The sequence below is a fragment of the Pteronotus mesoamericanus genome, unplaced genomic scaffold (assembly GCF_021234165.1).
Source record: "Pteronotus mesoamericanus isolate MK-2021 breed Mesoamerican mustached bat unplaced genomic scaffold, CSHL_Meso_final contig_94, whole genome shotgun sequence".
In the NCBI taxonomy this organism is placed as follows: Eukaryota; Metazoa; Chordata; class Mammalia; order Chiroptera; family Mormoopidae; genus Pteronotus; species Pteronotus mesoamericanus.
The window spans coordinates 48892486-48909604 of record NW_026555285.1 but is presented as its reverse complement, the minus strand read 5'-3'; the positions used below and the strand labels follow the sequence as shown (position 1 = coordinate 48909604).

The 17119-nt window shown below is 48.5% G+C and overlaps 1 protein-coding gene across 1 annotated transcript in view; it reads left to right on the top strand.

The window, feature by feature from the left end:
• TNFRSF19 (TNF receptor superfamily member 19) overlaps positions 1-17119 on the top strand; it is a 66860-nt gene that overhangs the window by 11516 nt on the left and 38225 nt on the right. Inside the window, exons 2-3 of the mRNA XM_054586663.1 lie at positions 5504-5606; positions 8375-8485. Coding sequence (XP_054442638.1) covers positions 5538-5606; positions 8375-8485 — 180 coding nt within the window. The 5' untranslated portion in view covers positions 5504-5537. The remainder of the gene's footprint in view (positions 1-5503; positions 5607-8374; positions 8486-17119) is intronic.

Below are 17119 nucleotides of genomic sequence, written 5' to 3'. Positions count from 1 at the left end.
GGTGGGGCGGTGAGTTCATTCATCGTATTTTGTCTAAAATGTTTGCATTTAAAAGTGAGATGTTTAAACAGTATTGGGTTATCTTCTGGTCCACACATCACAGAATATGGACCTTTTAAACTGAAGTTTTAAAACCTGGGTTTTAAAAAGAGAGCAGCCACCTATCAGCAGTTACAGAAGACAAAGGAACTTGTATACGGGAAGATAAAATGTTATTTAGCCAGTCTTGAGTCAGCTTGGCTGGGTCTAACATGAGGAAATTCTCGAAGAATGGGGGCTACTTATACTGGAGAACAGTACAAATGTTACGGAGAGTGGTTTTGGAGTCTATCCAGGCTCACTTCTAAAATAAAAATTTAAACAGCTGTGTTTTAGAAATGGTTCTGCCTAATTCTCTTAGAATAGACTTGGTCGATGTTTGAGGTCCCCTCGGTCCTTAATGCTGCAATTGTTCTATTTGTATTTTAGGATAAACATTGATGAATTTGGGGAAAAGTACCTTAGTTACAATGTGCTTGTTCACCGGACAGTTTGAGAACACTCTGTGACAGTTATTTTCCTAAGGCAAGAGGACTAGAGTCTACAACTCAGAGAACTGAAAGGAATGTCTGAAAAACCCTACCCTAGTTTAAATTCTGTTCAAAGAATTGTCAGAGCCTGACAGTGAGCAGGCCCTAATGTTTTTGAACTTTGGGGGAATTGAAGATATTGTCCTTGGCGACAGAACAATTTAGAGCTTGTAGCATTTTTAGTAGGAAATATTGCATGATTTGAAAAAAGAAATATCATTCTCATTTCCTAGCCAACCACAGCTACGGCAAAGGCTGTGAACTCCGTGATGCAAGGAAGAACCGTTTTCAGAATATAGTGAAATTGAAGGCTGAGGTGTAGACTAACTAGAGGCTACAGGGGCCACTGTCGCATTTGGAACTAGCAGCGCCCTGAATGTCTAGTTAATTTTTTATTCTCTCTGCATATGGGACTGACATTACTTCTAAGCTGTTTATTATTATGCTCCGCCATTAAAATGTAAAATTCTGTGTGTATAGGACAGGCTTTATTTCAATGCTGATTTTATAAATTGTAAGCCTGCCAGTTGACTTTAATGTTGATTTTTTTAAAAAAGTATTTCAGCTTATTGCATATTGGAAAAATGTATGAGTTCAATATATTTCATTACATAATGTTAATATACTTTTACTAGAAAAGCTGTTACTAAAATAAAAACATGCATGTACTGCATGCTTGATAATAAATCAAATAGCTTTTAAAGGATGGAAAAATAAAGAAAATTAATTTATTCTGAAAAAATTATCCAAGTTATTGGAATTACTCTGAGTCATATATTTGGGTCATTTATAAGATCAGAAATCAATATCCTTCTCAGAAAGGTACTGATTTGTTAAAATTAGAAAGGTAAATACCAGCTGTCCCTCTTTAGTGATTGTAGTCAATATTGTGGCGCTGTATTCAAGAAATGGGGTCCTGACCTAAGCTGTTCTATCATAGCAACTTCTGTTTCAGTCTTAAGTTATAGGTGCACATATGTTCCAAACATATTGTTAGTCCTCACAACAACCCTAAGGGGGAAAATACTCTCCCTAATTAGTGAACTGTTTTCATTCGTTCAACATGTATTGGGCACATTTTTGGGCGACTTACAGCTCTAGAGCAAGATCACATTTCTTGTCACGAAGCCCTCCGGCTCCCGCAGCGGGGGCGCTCCCGCGGCGGCGCGGTTAGTGATGACGTGAAGGGCGGGAGCCCCGTGGGACGCGGGACCACAGGGGGCGGTGGCAACGGGACCCGAGAAAGCGCAGGTGCGCCTATGTGCGTAAGGGACAGCCGCCATGCAGCCTTAGCGCTTGCCGCTCTCTTGTGGGGACTCATGGCGGCCAAGCTCTCCAGGTTTTCGAGAAAATTATTCATTTTTAATACCGAAAACTTATTTTAAAAACTAAGTGCTGCGGTGACTGCCAAAAAGGGTGCTGCTGCCGCAGCACAAGGGCCGCAGGGGGAGGAGGCCCGGGCTGATCGTGCCGCGGGGCAGGGACGCGTCCAGGGCGCAGTGGACGGGCCGGGAGAGGCGCCCCGTTCAGGAGACGGCACAACTTCGCCAAGTGGGGCGGGGGGGGGGGGGGTGCACGTGGTAGATGAAGGTACGGGGTGTAGGAGGGCCCAGGGCCGAAGGGGTGCAGCCGGGGAGGGAGGGAGGGAGGGGCAGGTGGAACTAACCACCGTGGTTTGGGCTCCATCCAGGGGTTTGCCCAGCGGTAAGAGATGTGGCCTGGAGCTGCTCGGTCCCAGCCTGGCCCCTGGAAACAGCCACCCCCGAGGCCCCGCCCCTCTGCCAGGTGACAGACCAGCACAGGTTTCCACGGCCTGGGCAAGGCAGCAGAGAAGGTGTGCGGCGCAGTATCTGTTGGATTTACCTCCTTTGGGGGCCCGTTCGTGGCAGTTCCCACTCATTCGAACGAACGGCCGGGCTGAGCCGCGCGGTGCGGTCAGCAGCCGCCTCCGCCGCCCAGCAGGGTGCTTGCCAGCTCCGGGCCGGAGGCCCTGGCTCTTCCTTCTTGCCTGCCCGGCTCTGCCCACACGGACAGCCTGCTGGATGCTGCTGAATGGCAGAAAGTGAGGCAGAAGCCCCGCACGCCTGGAGCGCAGCGAGCCGGGCATTACGGGTCTCCTTATTGCTTGGCCGGGGAGGGCGCACGGCTCGGCGCCCACTCTGCCAACACTGTGCCGCCGGATAGTTAGCGGGCGTTGTCTAGCCTGTGCGTGGTGGCAAACTGCGGCAGCCCCAGGGGACCCGCTGTGCGTCGTCTCGGTAATTTGCATGTCTCATGTCTGATGAGTAGCCTCAAATAAATAGAAGACCGAAGTACATAAAAGCATTTTTCTATTTGGGCCAGACCCAAGATTCCAGAAATTAAAACCAATTTCAGTGCATACCTTTTTTATTGCCTTATTTTAATTTTAAATACTAGTGCTTAAACACTTGTTGTTTCATTAAATTTTCCTTCCTCTTCTGAATGCCAAAGCATTTCGGAAGGCATTTCACTTTATTCCAAGAAGTTCAAGGTCACACTCGTAACACCCCACTAGCTAACTGGTGTAGTTCTATGTAAATAAACAGTGAACAAGCCGGGCTGCATTGAGGGGTGCGTAGGACCTCTTGCCACCTTTGCTGAGCTGCGAGCCCCCAGGGACCTGTGTCCCTGTCCTCCCCCGCCTGGAGGCCAGTGCTCCTTACACACTTGTTTTCGTCCATCAGTTCTGTCGATGGAGGCCTCCTCTGCCAGGTGCGCGGGGTCCCCGGATGCTGCGAGGCAGGACATGACCAGAAGTCGGCCGGCAGAATGGCCCTGAGTCCCGTTTTGCTTGGGGTCAAGAGGCACGAATCAGATTCATTTCCACTCTTACCAGGACACGTGTCCTTTGACCCACAGTTTTCTCTCCCCCACTAGGGATAAATGCCTACTTCAGAAGGTGGCAGTAAGGGGGAAAGTTCTATTTTTAGAAAGGCTTAACACAATACCCGACAGTAGAAATGCTTAGTTCAAGCTTCGCGTTGGCTCCCAGTCTCCCTCGCTTTCTGCAGGCCTGTGTGTCTCACGGTCTACAGCCCTTCGAATGATGTCTCACATTTGTCTCACAGGTTATTACAAACTCAAAGGGCTGTCCCATGCGCCAGGTCCTTTGATCCTCAATGGCAATGCCATTCATAACGACAGCCACCATTACTAATACTCACCGAGCCCTCCTTGTGTGCCCGAAGCTGTCTCTACATCAGCGAACTGTCCTGTGCGTGTGTTACCGCTGTTAAACTCGCTCATCCCTCACAGCTGTCTCGGGAGGCCGTAGGGACTGTCGCGACGCCCAGTTTAGAGATGGGGAAACTGAGACTTGGCGTAAGTGACTTGCTCAGGTTCGCACAGCTAATAGGTGGCGTTTTCAAGAACAGCGGGCACACACCAACATCAGCGCAACACCGCCTTCCGTTCTAGACAGTTCTCATCGGTGCCTTATCTCAGTCCATCCTTGCTGCGCCCCCCGGGAACCGGTTCTGTTTCCTGTCTGCAGCTGGGTCGTCTCAAAGTGACATGGTTAAGACACGGGACTGAAAACCCAGTGTTCTAGTGGCCACCTCCCCATGACATTTCCGGATAGAGCTCAGGCTGCTCTCCCCGTGCGGGGTAGACCTGGCCCTGAAGGCACGCTGACCACTCAGGACGATGTGCTCAGGCCAAAGGGTCTCCCAGCCTCTCGGTGTAAAAAGCCAGGACACAAGGGAAGTCGCAGAAATGAGAAGCGTCCTGTTTCAGTGGCACGTTTCAGTCTCCAGCTCCCCATGTCAGAAACCCTGCATTTTTAATAGCGAATTTGGGTTTTAAAAAAAATATTTCACTGTATTATTTAATGCCTTGAGGATGTAATAAGATTATATATATATTAGAATGTTTACTCTGTCCAGGCGCCAGGCACCATGCTAGGCACTGAGAACGCGGAGAGTAATAAGGTGTGGTCCCTATTTTAAGCAGCATGAAACCTGGAGCGTAAACTAAGACACAAATAAGCATGGTCGTGGTGCCGCCTGCTTGACGCCGCATGAGAACGTAGAGCTGTGAAAAACAACCACATTTATTTCTACAGTCTAGGTCATTTCTGGAGAAGATAAAGAGGCTTGGATGATCTTTTATTAAAATGTCAGATTAGTGCCTCCAGTTTCATCACTTGTAAATGATTGGTGCGTGTTTTTAAATGAATGTATATTTTTTCCTGCTGGTATACAATTTGCACGAAGTGGTTTGGGGAACCAATGCCAAATGTTAGCTGGGTCTGCCTCTTTGCGGAGCTGAAGGGCCAGGATGCACACGGAGTGTTTTGCAGGGTTGAATGACCCAGGGACACTGGAGCCAGGCCACCTGGCTTTGTACCCAGCTCTGCCTCTTACCAGCGATGCGGCCTGGGCAGGTAGCTCAGCTCTCTCTGAGCCTGTTTCCCTGCTCTAAAATGGGGATAACAATAGTATCTACCTTCTAGAGTAGCTGTAAAGATTAAACGAGTTAACATGCTGAAAATAGTACCTGGCTCAGAGCTCTTAGAAGGTGTTGATTGTTTTCTTTTTCTTTTTTTTTAAAAGAATCATTATTATTATCCTATTGGCACTGATTGAATCCATAGAATGGAAGGTTTACATAGTCACTGTTCGAATGTAATTCTCTACTGGGTGAAGAAGATTGGACACTATAGGGACTTGGGTAATCAATAAAGGCCTGGGACTTTAAAACCAGTAGGAGTTTTGCCTATGGTGTGTAAGGAGAGAAAGTGTTAACTCTCGTAACCTAAATTTTTAAAGTTTATTGCATCTTTTTAAAGGTGATTGCTTTTAAAACATAAATACTATTTTCTAGTTATATAAGCAATAGTAAACATTATACCATAAATACAAAGCACAGTCACTAGTTGTCATTAATGTTAACTGTATCTTTTTACCTTTCAGAACTCTTCAACAATAAATACATTTATTAAGCACCATGGCGTTCAAAGTGCTGCTGGAACAAGAGAAGCCACTTCTCACCGTTGTAGTTTTACTAGCCTGTTTGGTAAGTCAACTCTGTTTCGTGAGAATGTGGTGAAAGGATTCACACAAGTCGTACCAAAACTCTTTCCTATGTCTGATCCCATGTTTTAAAAATTTCCTTCAAATTGCATTTTATAATTGTTACAATTAATTAATAAAGATTGCTTCTGAGTCTGGACTTTTGTAACAATTGTTGAAATTATTTTATTTAAATTTAGATGAAGTGAAAATCCCAGCGTTACTTGCCACCCCGTTATAAAGATTACCATGGGTTTACAGGGATTCCCACAGCACATCTCAGATCCCTACAAGACCGCAGAGTCTGACTGGGAGCCGCTGAGTCACACAGTTGTAAAGTATTTAGAATTGATTTTTTAAGTTCTATTATTTTTATATAGTTATTTATATCCTTGGATCCAAAAAACATTAAGGACAGAGGGAGAATTTTCATGTTTGAAAGCTTGACGGAAAAGATCTATGAAGGTATTCAAAAGAATCGAAAGTTATTTAGTTTGAAGATATAATCATGACCTACAACTATGAAAAGAATTATTTACCCTGAAGGCAGTACCCAAAGTCTTCTTGGAAGACAAAGTAAGAGGAAATGGTGTCCATTTGGAGTCGGATTCTGGCAGATACAGCAAGGAAAGCCTCCTTTCTTTGATGTGAGGTTGTTAAACATCGGAATGAAGGTCTAGAAGGTCAAAGCCTTTACAGTCTCTTTGTGGTGGGAGGGAACCTGTCTCTCTCAAACAAAATCAAACTCCTCTAAGATTGGTAGTCAAGGGCTGTTCAGAGAGGCGGGAGGAGAGTATTAGACCTTTAGCCCCAAATTATGTTCTGGTCCTGAACCCCACCTTGAACTCTCCCTCCTGCCTGCTCCGGAGGGTCAGGCTCTGACCTTATGTAAGGGGGCCGGCGGGCACTGTAGATATTCCTGCTTCAAGACGGAGGTAGTTTGCACTGAATAATTGCTTGTTACTATAACCTTCAAAAGCAGTTTCCTGGGTACCTACATGTGATAGGCTTTATCCATAAAATTGCCTCTGTCCTCCCGGTACTTCCTCAGGTTTTCAGCTTTTATTTCAGAAAACAAAATTGTAGTCAGAAATGTCATTGAGGGTGTTTCTGCTAATGCTAAAAGGTTGAACAGAAGGTTGTCCCCAATCTGAAATGCTATTATTTATGACATTTTTTACAAAATACTGTTAAGAGCAGATGAACATACTTTCTACGTTTCTATGTAGGATGGTAGTATAGAAAGTGAATTTACTGTTTTTAGATAAAATAAGAAAAAAAAAAGGCTATATTTGGGAAAATGACTTACAAGCTTTCTTCTGGCCAAAACAGATAATCTTTGTATTTAAGTCCTATGCTCTGAGCCAAAGTACAGCGTTCGGCTCCATGAACGTGGTTAAATGTTTATCAGTAAGAATGTAAGTTCATATTTCATGGCACTTTCACTTTGAATTGTCCAGAAAGTTTGGCTAGTATTGTCATCTTCATCAGTGTTGAGAATTTTACTGATCTCACAATTGTCAGAAATTTTTGAAAGACAATCTCTAAATAAATTCAGTTCACCTGAAAAAGACTGAAACTTCTACATCAAAATTGGGTGGCAGATATGTGGTCTATCTGGAAAAAGTCCAGCCATTGTTAATATAAAAAGAACAGTTTGAGTGACATCAACGTAATCTGGCAGCCAAGGCGAGTGGGCTGGAATGCGCATGCGTGAACAATGAGGCCTTCACTGTGCTAGTCAGTGGGGGCGGGAGACACAGCTGAGTGAGCATGTGTACTGTGTGGCTGTCGCATCCAAACTGAGCAAGTAGAGAAACAAAACCTGCATCAAATTTTGCATTAAGCTTGAACATTCTTCCACGGAAACTATTCGGATGATTCAGAAGGCCACAGCTATGGGCAGCTGATGATTGGCAGCTTCAGCATGACAACGTGCCCATTCATGCATCAAGTATCATGCAGAGTGTTTCGATGAAACATCAGATCACTCAGGTGACTCAACCCCCCTACACCCCAGATTTGGCGCCCTGTGACTTCTGCCTTTTCCCAAAAGTAAAATCACTTTTGAAAGGGAAGAGATTTCAGACCATTGGAGAGATTCAGGAAAATATGGTGGGGCAGCTGATGACAATTGGGAGAACTGTGTGAGGTCCCCAAGTGTCTACTTTGAAGGGGGACTGAGGTGTCATTGTCCTCTGTACAATGCTTTTTATACCTTGTATCTTCTTCAGTAAATAGCTCTTTTTCACAGTACATGGCTGGATACTTTCTGGACAGAAGCTACACTAATTTATTCAATTCATTACTTTTGAATATGCTCATATTTTTTCTTTTATTTTCACTTATATTTCTTGATCAAAAAATATAGCTTTGGAAATCAGAATTTTTTCAAATTGCAAAAGGACCTTGATTATCTGCATGTCTGTTCTTTTATACATCCTCTTAGAAAAGAGAGCTCCTCCTAAGTCATTTTCTAAGTGGGGTCCTCAGAAATGTATCAGAGGAAGATAGCAGTTGATTCCAAGAAAAAGGAGGACCTCACTCAGGGAACACAGAGAAGGATCAGGCACATTGATTTATTAGTTCCTCTGACTTACCACTAAAGTCATGTTTTCTTCCTAAGGCGAAAATTAAATTGGCCTCGCTCTGACTTAGTGTTTACATTCAGTGATTTGTGGGAATGATACTGACGATATTATTTGTTTGTTTGTTTTTTGCCAAAAAAGCAATGAACTTACTTTGGGGCGATTTTGCTCCACTCTTTTCCAGGCGTGCGAAGCGCTGTGTGAAACAGGCGACTGCAGGCGGCAGGAGTTCCGGGACCGGTCTGGGAACTGCATCCTCTGCGAGCAATGCGGGCCCGGCCTGGAGCTGTCGAAGGTGCGGTGTGCCCGGGGCGGGGGGGGGGGGCGGGCTGCCGATGGGTGCTTTTCCGATGCTTTCTTTTTAGCTAAATTCTTTTAGGTAATTATTGGTGAAGGTTTGGACGCCGTGACAGAATGCTTGGTCCATGGTGTCCCTTTAGCCAGATACAACACAATTCCCATTTCAACACTTTCGTCTGTGTGTGTCTCACTCAGATCAAAGAAATAGGTTCTGCTCAAGTGTTATTGTTTTATGTAACTTACTGTTTAGCATGTTTTATTGCAAGAATAGAATTAAGGTTTATTTGCATTAATTAAAAAGAAGCGATAGTCTACTAAAGACTGAAAAATTAAGTGTTGATAAGAGAAAGTGGTGATGCCAATATTTACTGAGACTTCTTTTTCTTAAAATAAATGTTGTCACTGCGAGTCAGGAAGCAGAGCTCAGTGATGTCTTAACTAGTGCTGCTCCGAGTGGCAGCTCTCCTCCAGACCTGGGATTTGGACACCACTTTGACAAGACAAGGATTCTCAGTCTCCCCAGGTTGAATGTACATGACTACAGGATCATTTTAACATATATTCATTTTAATCACTATTTGCTAAGACACTGTGGTCTAGCATATTTCCGAGTCTTGGATATTCTTGGGTCTCTTTTTTTTGGTGAGTGTGCTCAGAGTTATACATCAATTTGCTTTATTTTCTGATCTTTTGAAGATGTTACTAGTTGTGGAGAACTGATGTGTCATTTTTTTTTATTTGTTCTAAATAAAGCATCAAAGTCTTCCTGTTAGAGAAGGAACAAAAGATCCTTCTTTTTATTTAAAGTGACTTTTAAAAGAGAAGGCCTTTGCTCCTACAGCCTGCCATTACTTAAAGTTGAGTCTTGTCATTCATAGCTTTGTGATCAATGATCTGCAAACAGCAGGCAACTACTATTTCCGCATTCCCCTGGTGAGGGCCTCTCTCTGGTGGCTGTGTTAGGTCAGGGGTGCCCGGGACTACCCCTTTGGCTTGAAACGGGCTGACCTTTGAACTCCGTGTGATGCCTAGTTAACCAGCAGCTCAGCTGGGTGTTCCAGTCTGTGCATTGTAGTAACACGCATTTTCAGACAAAGGTTTTGCTGGGTGAGAAGAGGCGCGCATCTGTGAACAAGTAGTTAAGGGTACAGTAGTGCCCATGAGGAGAATAGGCCATGAGGTTTCTACCCAATCTCTGTGAAAATCTAAAGGAAACTTTACAGATGAGTAATGCCGAGATGAGTAAATCACGTCTAAGAAATTGCTCCCTCACCTTCCTCCTTTGAATCCAGAGGCTATAAGCTCAGAATAATTCCTGGAGAATCAAACCAGGGATGAAGGTACTGTCAGCTCTAATATTTTTTATTTAAAAAAAAAAATCTGTCTTCTGAGACTATCTGATAGCAGTTTGCATATTTCACAATGTTCTTCAGACAGCCGAAAGAAATATTTTTCTCTAGGTAGTAATTTTCCCTGAGCATTGAAGAGCGGTCCAGCCCCATTCCATTGGGAAGCAGGTCAAGTAATTCTTCTTTACATACTTATTTTAATAATTAATTTTCATTTCGATATGTATGATCATTTTCTTCACTTAAAGAAAAGACCAGGACAAATTGAGTGAGCAAGGATAAACGTAAAGGTCATGATGTCACGGAAAATTAGATGGTCCAGGTACAGAGGGATGCGCAAATGTTACAGAGGTCCACGGTGCCCCCGTGTGTCCCGAGGGCCCCCTCAGCCGACGTCCTTGCCCGCTGCATCGGGCGCTCAGCTGCCGGCCGATGCGGAGCTCAGCTTTGCTAAAGGAGTCAGAGGATCAGTCAACCTCAGATAGTTTTTGGGGGGAAGTACACTTAAATCTAGTAATATAGAAGTTAACAAATTTGTGTGCGTTATTAATGATATATTTCACCAAGTCTTTTATCCTGGTTTTAGCTCTTAGCAAATAAAAATAGCACTGGGCCTTGCCTGTTGGTCTGAGATGCAAACTATGAGAGATGCAAAGGAACGTGCCAACCAAAGTATAACTATATTTCTGCTTCCCAGTTAACTTATCAAGGCAAAGGGCTTGGGTATTTAGAAGCAGTTACTTTTGGCCTAAAACTCCTAAACTGTCCACTCAGAGATTTTCAGTTTCTCCTTTTCGGGCTGCCTTTATTAAGTTTTTAGCAGTAACATGTATCTTTCATAGGAAAGAAAAAATTTTGAATATATTAAAATTGGATAAATTAACAAACATTTAATTGGTTAATTACCACTTCTCGCTTTACAGATCAAGGGAAAATGTAATCTTTTGACTAAGACTCAACTTTTTGTTAATTGTCAGGTGACTACATTGGTAAATAATCTAACTGCTTTTTACGGGGAGACTGCGCATCGCACTGTATATTACTGCGCTACTCCCTGTCCGAGGCCTACGGAAATGCGTGGCCCGCGCACCGAAGAACTGCAGTGGCTGTTTCACGTGCTCCCCACTGGCTCCGAGCGCGCCTCCCCACCCGGGCTGCGGCCGCTGCGCCTCCAGCCGCGCAGCCCTGGCCCGTGGCCTCTCCAGACTCGGGCCTGGCACCGACTCCGGAAGCAGAGCGCTGCCCTCGTGCCGCGGGCCTCGCGCGCGCGCGGTTCTGGAGCCGCCTCGCCGGCCGGTCCGACGCCCACGCGCTCGGCCCCTTTGCTCCCCGGCGCCCGCCTGGTCTCGCCCTGCGGGAGCCGCCCGCGGGGTCCCGCGGGGTCCCTCGTGCCGGGCGGCCCCCTTCCCACGCCGCCTGAGCCGTCCCCGCGCAGTGCCACCTCCTCAGCGCTTTGGGTTTCCAGTTTCCTCCCGGAAAGCGCCAGGCGCCCTTTCTTCTTACTCAGGTTCTTTTTAGCAATTCAGCCTAATCTGTAGATTCCTTGTATCTCTGAGAAAACCCATGACCCGTCCCTGAGCCCTTGGGAGTCCAGAGTGAGGATTTTAGCCACCGAGCCGTATTCGAGTCTTCTCGCCTCTGCCGCAGGGTCCAGCCTGGGAAAGCCGCTGCGAAGGGAACTCGCTGGTGCCTTTCCTGAGTCCGAGGCAAGAACTGCGAACCGGTGCTCCCATCGCTCCCCGGGAAGCGCGTGCTGCCGGGCGCTGGAGCCACGAAGGCGGGCGGCGGGTCCGCGGGGCGCGGGAGGGGACCGGGTTGCTTCCCCGAGGCGGCCGCGTAGACCTCCACCTCCCTCCGGTGACGCTTGGCCCGGGCACGGCCCCCACCCCCTTGCGGAGCGGCAGTGCCAACAATGTGCTTTTAACAGGCCCGCCTCCCAGCAGTAAATCAGGAAACGCGTTTTTGCATGAACCACTTGAAACAGACTTCAAGTCTCTGGCACGGTTTTCAAAGTAAGCTTTTCTAACCAATTATTGGGGTGACTTTAGTTAATGTGAGAAAATGAATTCTTGTAAACAACAGCGCACTGCTCTCCACACGGATGGGTGGCTGGCTGCAGATTTTCAAAGACAGCCACTCTTTGGAAAACTGTTTTCATCCACATGGAGAAAGTCACACACACACAGAAAAAAATTTAATGTTATTTGCAAGCATAAAAAAGGATTCATTTTGGCCACTTAATTACAGCGTTGCTCACTTTATTTATGTTTAATTACGCCTAATCGAGCCCTGTGATGTTTGGCAGATATTAACACGCTCTAGCTTGTACTTTTTTTCTTTAAAAAACTCAGCTGAAGATTTTCATAAACTGAAAGTTGGGGAGAAACGCGTCCTTGGTGTTGTTTTACGAAAGGAAATTTAAACAGCTGATTTCTAAACGCCAGCCGCGTGGGTCTGATTGTCGTTCCATTCGCGGCCCTGGGCCTTCTGCACAGATAAAACCTCTCCTTGGTCCAGGCTCGAGCTTCTGCAGCTCAGAGAAGCGAAGCCCGTAACTCTGGGCCGAGGCCGCAGCCCGTGCTTCCCGGACGGGCCCCCCACCCCTCCGTGAGGGGCTGCGGCCGCGGGGGCAGCTGCCCCCCGACAGTGTAGCCGTGGGCGGGGGCCGCCTGCGTTTGTTCCCCTTCCGTGCTGGGTTTGCAGAGGCAGGAAGGGAAGAAGGGGACTTGGGGACTGTTGACTTCGGGTCATTTTGCTGCTGCAGAGCCACCCGATGTGGCTGGAAAAAAAAAATGGGGCAGAGCGACAGAGCCCACTCTGCCACCAGCCCGGGGAAGCAGCCCTCTCCCGCCTTGAACCGCCCCGAGGGAGGCGGCCGCCCCCGGCGCAGCCCGGCGGCCCGGGGCATCTCATACGTGGGGGACATGGCCGTGAGCGTCCCACGGCTTTGCCCCCTGGAATAAAATAAGCGTAACGACGTGAGGAAACACTGCCTCAGACCACACCCATCCGTCCCTGTATTCAGCAAGGACGCGTCGCTCACCAGCCCGCTGTGTGCTGCGAAGGGAAAGAGGCAGCACTCGGTGACGCTGGGGAATGCGCGGGGCCTGGGCTCAGGGCCCCCCCCCCCCCGCCCCGCGGCTGTGGCACCGCGCAGCAGGGTTGGCGGCAGGGGGAGAGCTGGCTCCCCGTCCGCACAGCCGGGCAGGACGGGTCGTCGGTGGGCAGCACACACTGAGGGGTCCAGCAGGACACAGGGGTCCTGGCTGGGCCGAGCTGACCTGGCGATCAGATGCCCCCAGGGGACAGGGGACGAGGAACCCGATGGTAGGTCGCGGATGGGGCTCCTGGGCGGCTGACTCCGGGAGGTATTTGCCACCGGGCGCGCGGAGGGGCCCAGCGAGGGCTCAGGGCCCGGCTGGGGTCTGGTCCCCCAGAGGCTCCCGGTCAGGAGCAGGTGCGAGGGGGGACCCTGGGGAGCGAGGGGCTCCGCACAAAGGGCTGTCCACACATGGGGTGATCTTCAGCAGTAGAAGCCCTACAGAAATGCCTGTTTCTAAATTGCATTTAAAAAAAAATTCACTATCCATATGCCCAGCTTGGAGTTTCTTAGAAAAAAGGTGTTCTCAGGGACTCAGGGAAGGCGCGTCCCTCCAGCGTTCAAGGAAGTGAATGCATAAGGACTGCAGGGTGGGGCCCTTCCCGACCTGGGTGCACCCCTGCTCTTGGTAGGAGTCGGGGACCACGCTCCCAGAGGACAAGCCGCACTCAGCTTTCTCTGAAGCCCAGCGATGGCTTCCTTCCCGTCCCTCCTCACCCTCCCTCCCCAAACCCACGCCCACATCCTTAGCCGCCTCCTTCCCATGAAAGGACAACGGGAGGGAGAGCCCCAGAGCAGCCAGGAAGGTGTCAAAGCGCAGGACAGAGGTTAAGGCAATAAAAGCCCATTTTACTCAGGAACTATTGCCATAGGGGAAAAGAGCTCTCATATAGAACTGGGCTTAGTTCCAAATATAACATGGGGCGGGGGGCGGCGGTTTGTAACCAAGGAGTGGGGCCAGGCCCCCGGGATGGAACCGTACGGAGAGGAAACCCCAGGATAAGGGGACTCAGGCTGAACAGACCCAGCAGGACTACAGCTGAGGGCAAGCCAGGGGGTCGGCTGGCACCTGCTGGGGGTTGGGGGTGCGTGGGTGGTGGCCCAGGGGGAAATTGGATCAGGTATCGGGGGTCTGCAGGAGGCGGCGGGCGCGCTGGTAGAAGACTAAGCAGCCGCACTGACTTGACGGGATGTGTGGGCAGCGGGGCCTGCAGGGGCCAAGCCTCGGCAGGGGCCTCGCTGGACACGGCTCGGAGGCGCCCGTTGAGTCTGGCCCAGCAGAGGGCCGCGCCGCGGAAGGCTAAGCCCGAGGGCCTCCCTGCCTCCAGTCTTCTGCTGCGTTTCACCGCAGCGCTCTCATGCCTTTCCCCCCCACGTGCGGTGTACAGCTGGCCCCAGGACACAGTGCGCCTAAGGAAATGGCCCCGTTCCGTCCAAAAGTAACGGGCGAGAAAACCCCAAAGATTGGATACTCTTTTCATTACGTGCGCAGCCAGGTCGGGGATCGGGGCGGGCGCGATTCGCCTGCGCTGATGCTGCTCCCTCTGTCCCAGCCCCCGCCGCCCGCCGTGGCCAAGGATACGGCCTGCAGAGCCGAGGAGGCTGCAGCCCCAGGATGGCATGGTCTCGCCGCCTGCGGGTCTGAGGGACCCTCCAGGGTGCACTGAGCACGCAACAGGGGTGCTAGCTGCAGGGCAGGGGTGCAGACGGGGCGGTGTCTGGCGGGGGAACCCCAGCAGATGGTCGCGGCGGCTGTCGGCTGCAGGGAGGAAGGAGGGAGTCAGGCCCCAGGGACAGGGAGGAAGGTGTATTTTTTGAGTTAGAATAACATCGCACGTGTTAGAGTAGCTTTGGGGTGGCTGACTGCACTCTGGAGTCCACATGGTACACGGGACTGTTGTCACCAACACGTACTTGGCACCGATCATCGTGTGCCATTTACTAGTCATCACGTTTTGTCGGTGAGGATGTCGCGGGATATAAAAAGTGAAAACGAGAAGGGGAAAGAAATGGTCTCCAGCCTCCTTTCTTTTTCTCTTTGTAGGGATTTACTGAACTTAGCCGGGAAGATTTCAAGGCGTTTTAACCACCTAATTTTACTGCATGAAATAAGAACCTGAAAGTAGACAGTTCTACTGTGGGTAATTTAAAATGTACAGTGGACCCTTGAACAATGCAGGGGTTAGGGACGCCACCCCCCTCCCTTACAGCTCTATAAATCCAGAGTCCTCATCTCAGATTGAAAATACATACACAATGCTGTTTAATTTCTAGCCTGGATTTCCAATAATTACAGTGTCTCTGTGTTTCTAGTGCCGTAGAAACAAGACAGCTCATTCTAAGTGACTGCTGCCGTGTACACTATACTGTACTTTAATTTCTTGGAAATAACTTCTCTTAATTTTCAATTAATTCAGTGTTTCTGGTCAATGTAACATGTCTGGTGGTCACTTCATCAGTTTCTTAGACTGTCGTAGACTGCAAACTGTATTAGTTTTAAAAGTTTAAAAATAGTCGGCTGGCTTTCTCATGCCTTTTTTATATTGGCCCATACGTTAGAGAAAATATATTTCAATAACATTCCTCCAAATAACGTCTATAAAAGTTCCCAGCAGACTGTATAGTTCACAGTGCACGCTCAGTCCATTGTGGCACTATTTGTGGTAGCAATTGACACAAAGCCTTAGTCAACCCAACCCCTCACCTAAATCCACCACAAAGGTTACGCCTGTTGTCACCAAAACACACACTCTAAGCAGACATAGTAAGTTGACACCCAGACAGCAAAAGCAAACCATCATGCATGGGGGCCCTTCTTTCTGTACAAGATTTTGGGCCAGTGTAGAATAGAACCCTGATGTTTTTCCACGACATCCTCATTCCATAAAACATAATGACTAGTAATGGCACACGGTGATCGGTGGCAAGTACGTGTTGGTGACCATAGTCCCATGCACCACATGGACTCAGAGCGCAGGCCACCCACAAATAACCGCCAGATCCCCCGGCACTCCGGCCTGTGATCCTTCCCAAAAGAGGCGAGAGCACGGCAGCCCCCATTTCTGTTTCTTCAGGTGCATTTCTGTTTGGGCCATTTAATGTAGTTCTTAGGCGCGGAGAGGGAGAGGCAGGGGGTCCTCAGAGACGGGCCAGAAGGGGCAGCGGGCTGCCTGGCAGGCGCGTTGAAGCAGCTCCGCCACCCGTGCGCGCCGCGGGGCCTGGTTGCTGGTGCTGGAGCGCCGGTGGCAGCTGGTTCAACCAGACCAGGTGAGGTTCTATTTTAGGTGCCCGTCTCTAGAAGGCGGTTCGTTTCACAAAAATTTTTATTCAGTAAAAATGTTTTAGATGGAAAGTAATGTGTTAAGTAACCTAGAAAAAAAAAATTGGGGCCCGAAGATGCCCTGTTCATTGGTGATCATACTTGAATAGGGAACATTGGTTTGTTGTGTTGTAGAAACCCCAAAATAATTATAGCTGTAGGTATCGCTTGTTTTCATTTACAGTTTAGAGGCTTAGTAAGTTTTCCGGCTTATTCCTCAAAACAGCTACGCAGGGCAGGTGTCATTATCCCCACTCCACGCACAAAGAGACTGAGGCTCAGAGATCCCCCAGAAGCCTTTGCTGACAAGGGGCAGGGTTGGCATTCAGACTCCTGTGACTTTGGCTCCAAGGCAGGGAAATACATATTCCTTCTCCTCCTCTGCCAGCCTGGCTTAGAAAACAAAACGTCCGACATGGACTCCAGCTGATGCAGCCTCTTCCATCTCTTTCTCTTTTCTCTCCCTTTGTTTTCCCTTCAACGCGTCCCTTTTCTCTTCCTCGTTGTGTTTTAACTTGTCTATGAGACCGTACGGTCCAAGCTGCGTGGATCAGACCATGAGTTTGAAACATTGCCTTTGCTTGAATCTTTGACGTGCAGACGCTGAGCCTGGGGTCAGCGAGGTCCCCACCGCCCAGGAGTCATGGGCATGCCTTGACCCTGAGCTACCGGCTGGAGCCCCGCTTCTACACGGAGAGAAAGCCTTTGGATGCGCTCGGCTCTCTTAGCAACTAAAGGCTCAGTGCGGACGCACTTCGGCCCCCACACAGAACCGTATTGCCCACAGACAGAGCACACACACTGGATGCCTTTTGCACAACACACATACACAAATTATTACAGAATTTTAAAAATTGAGAA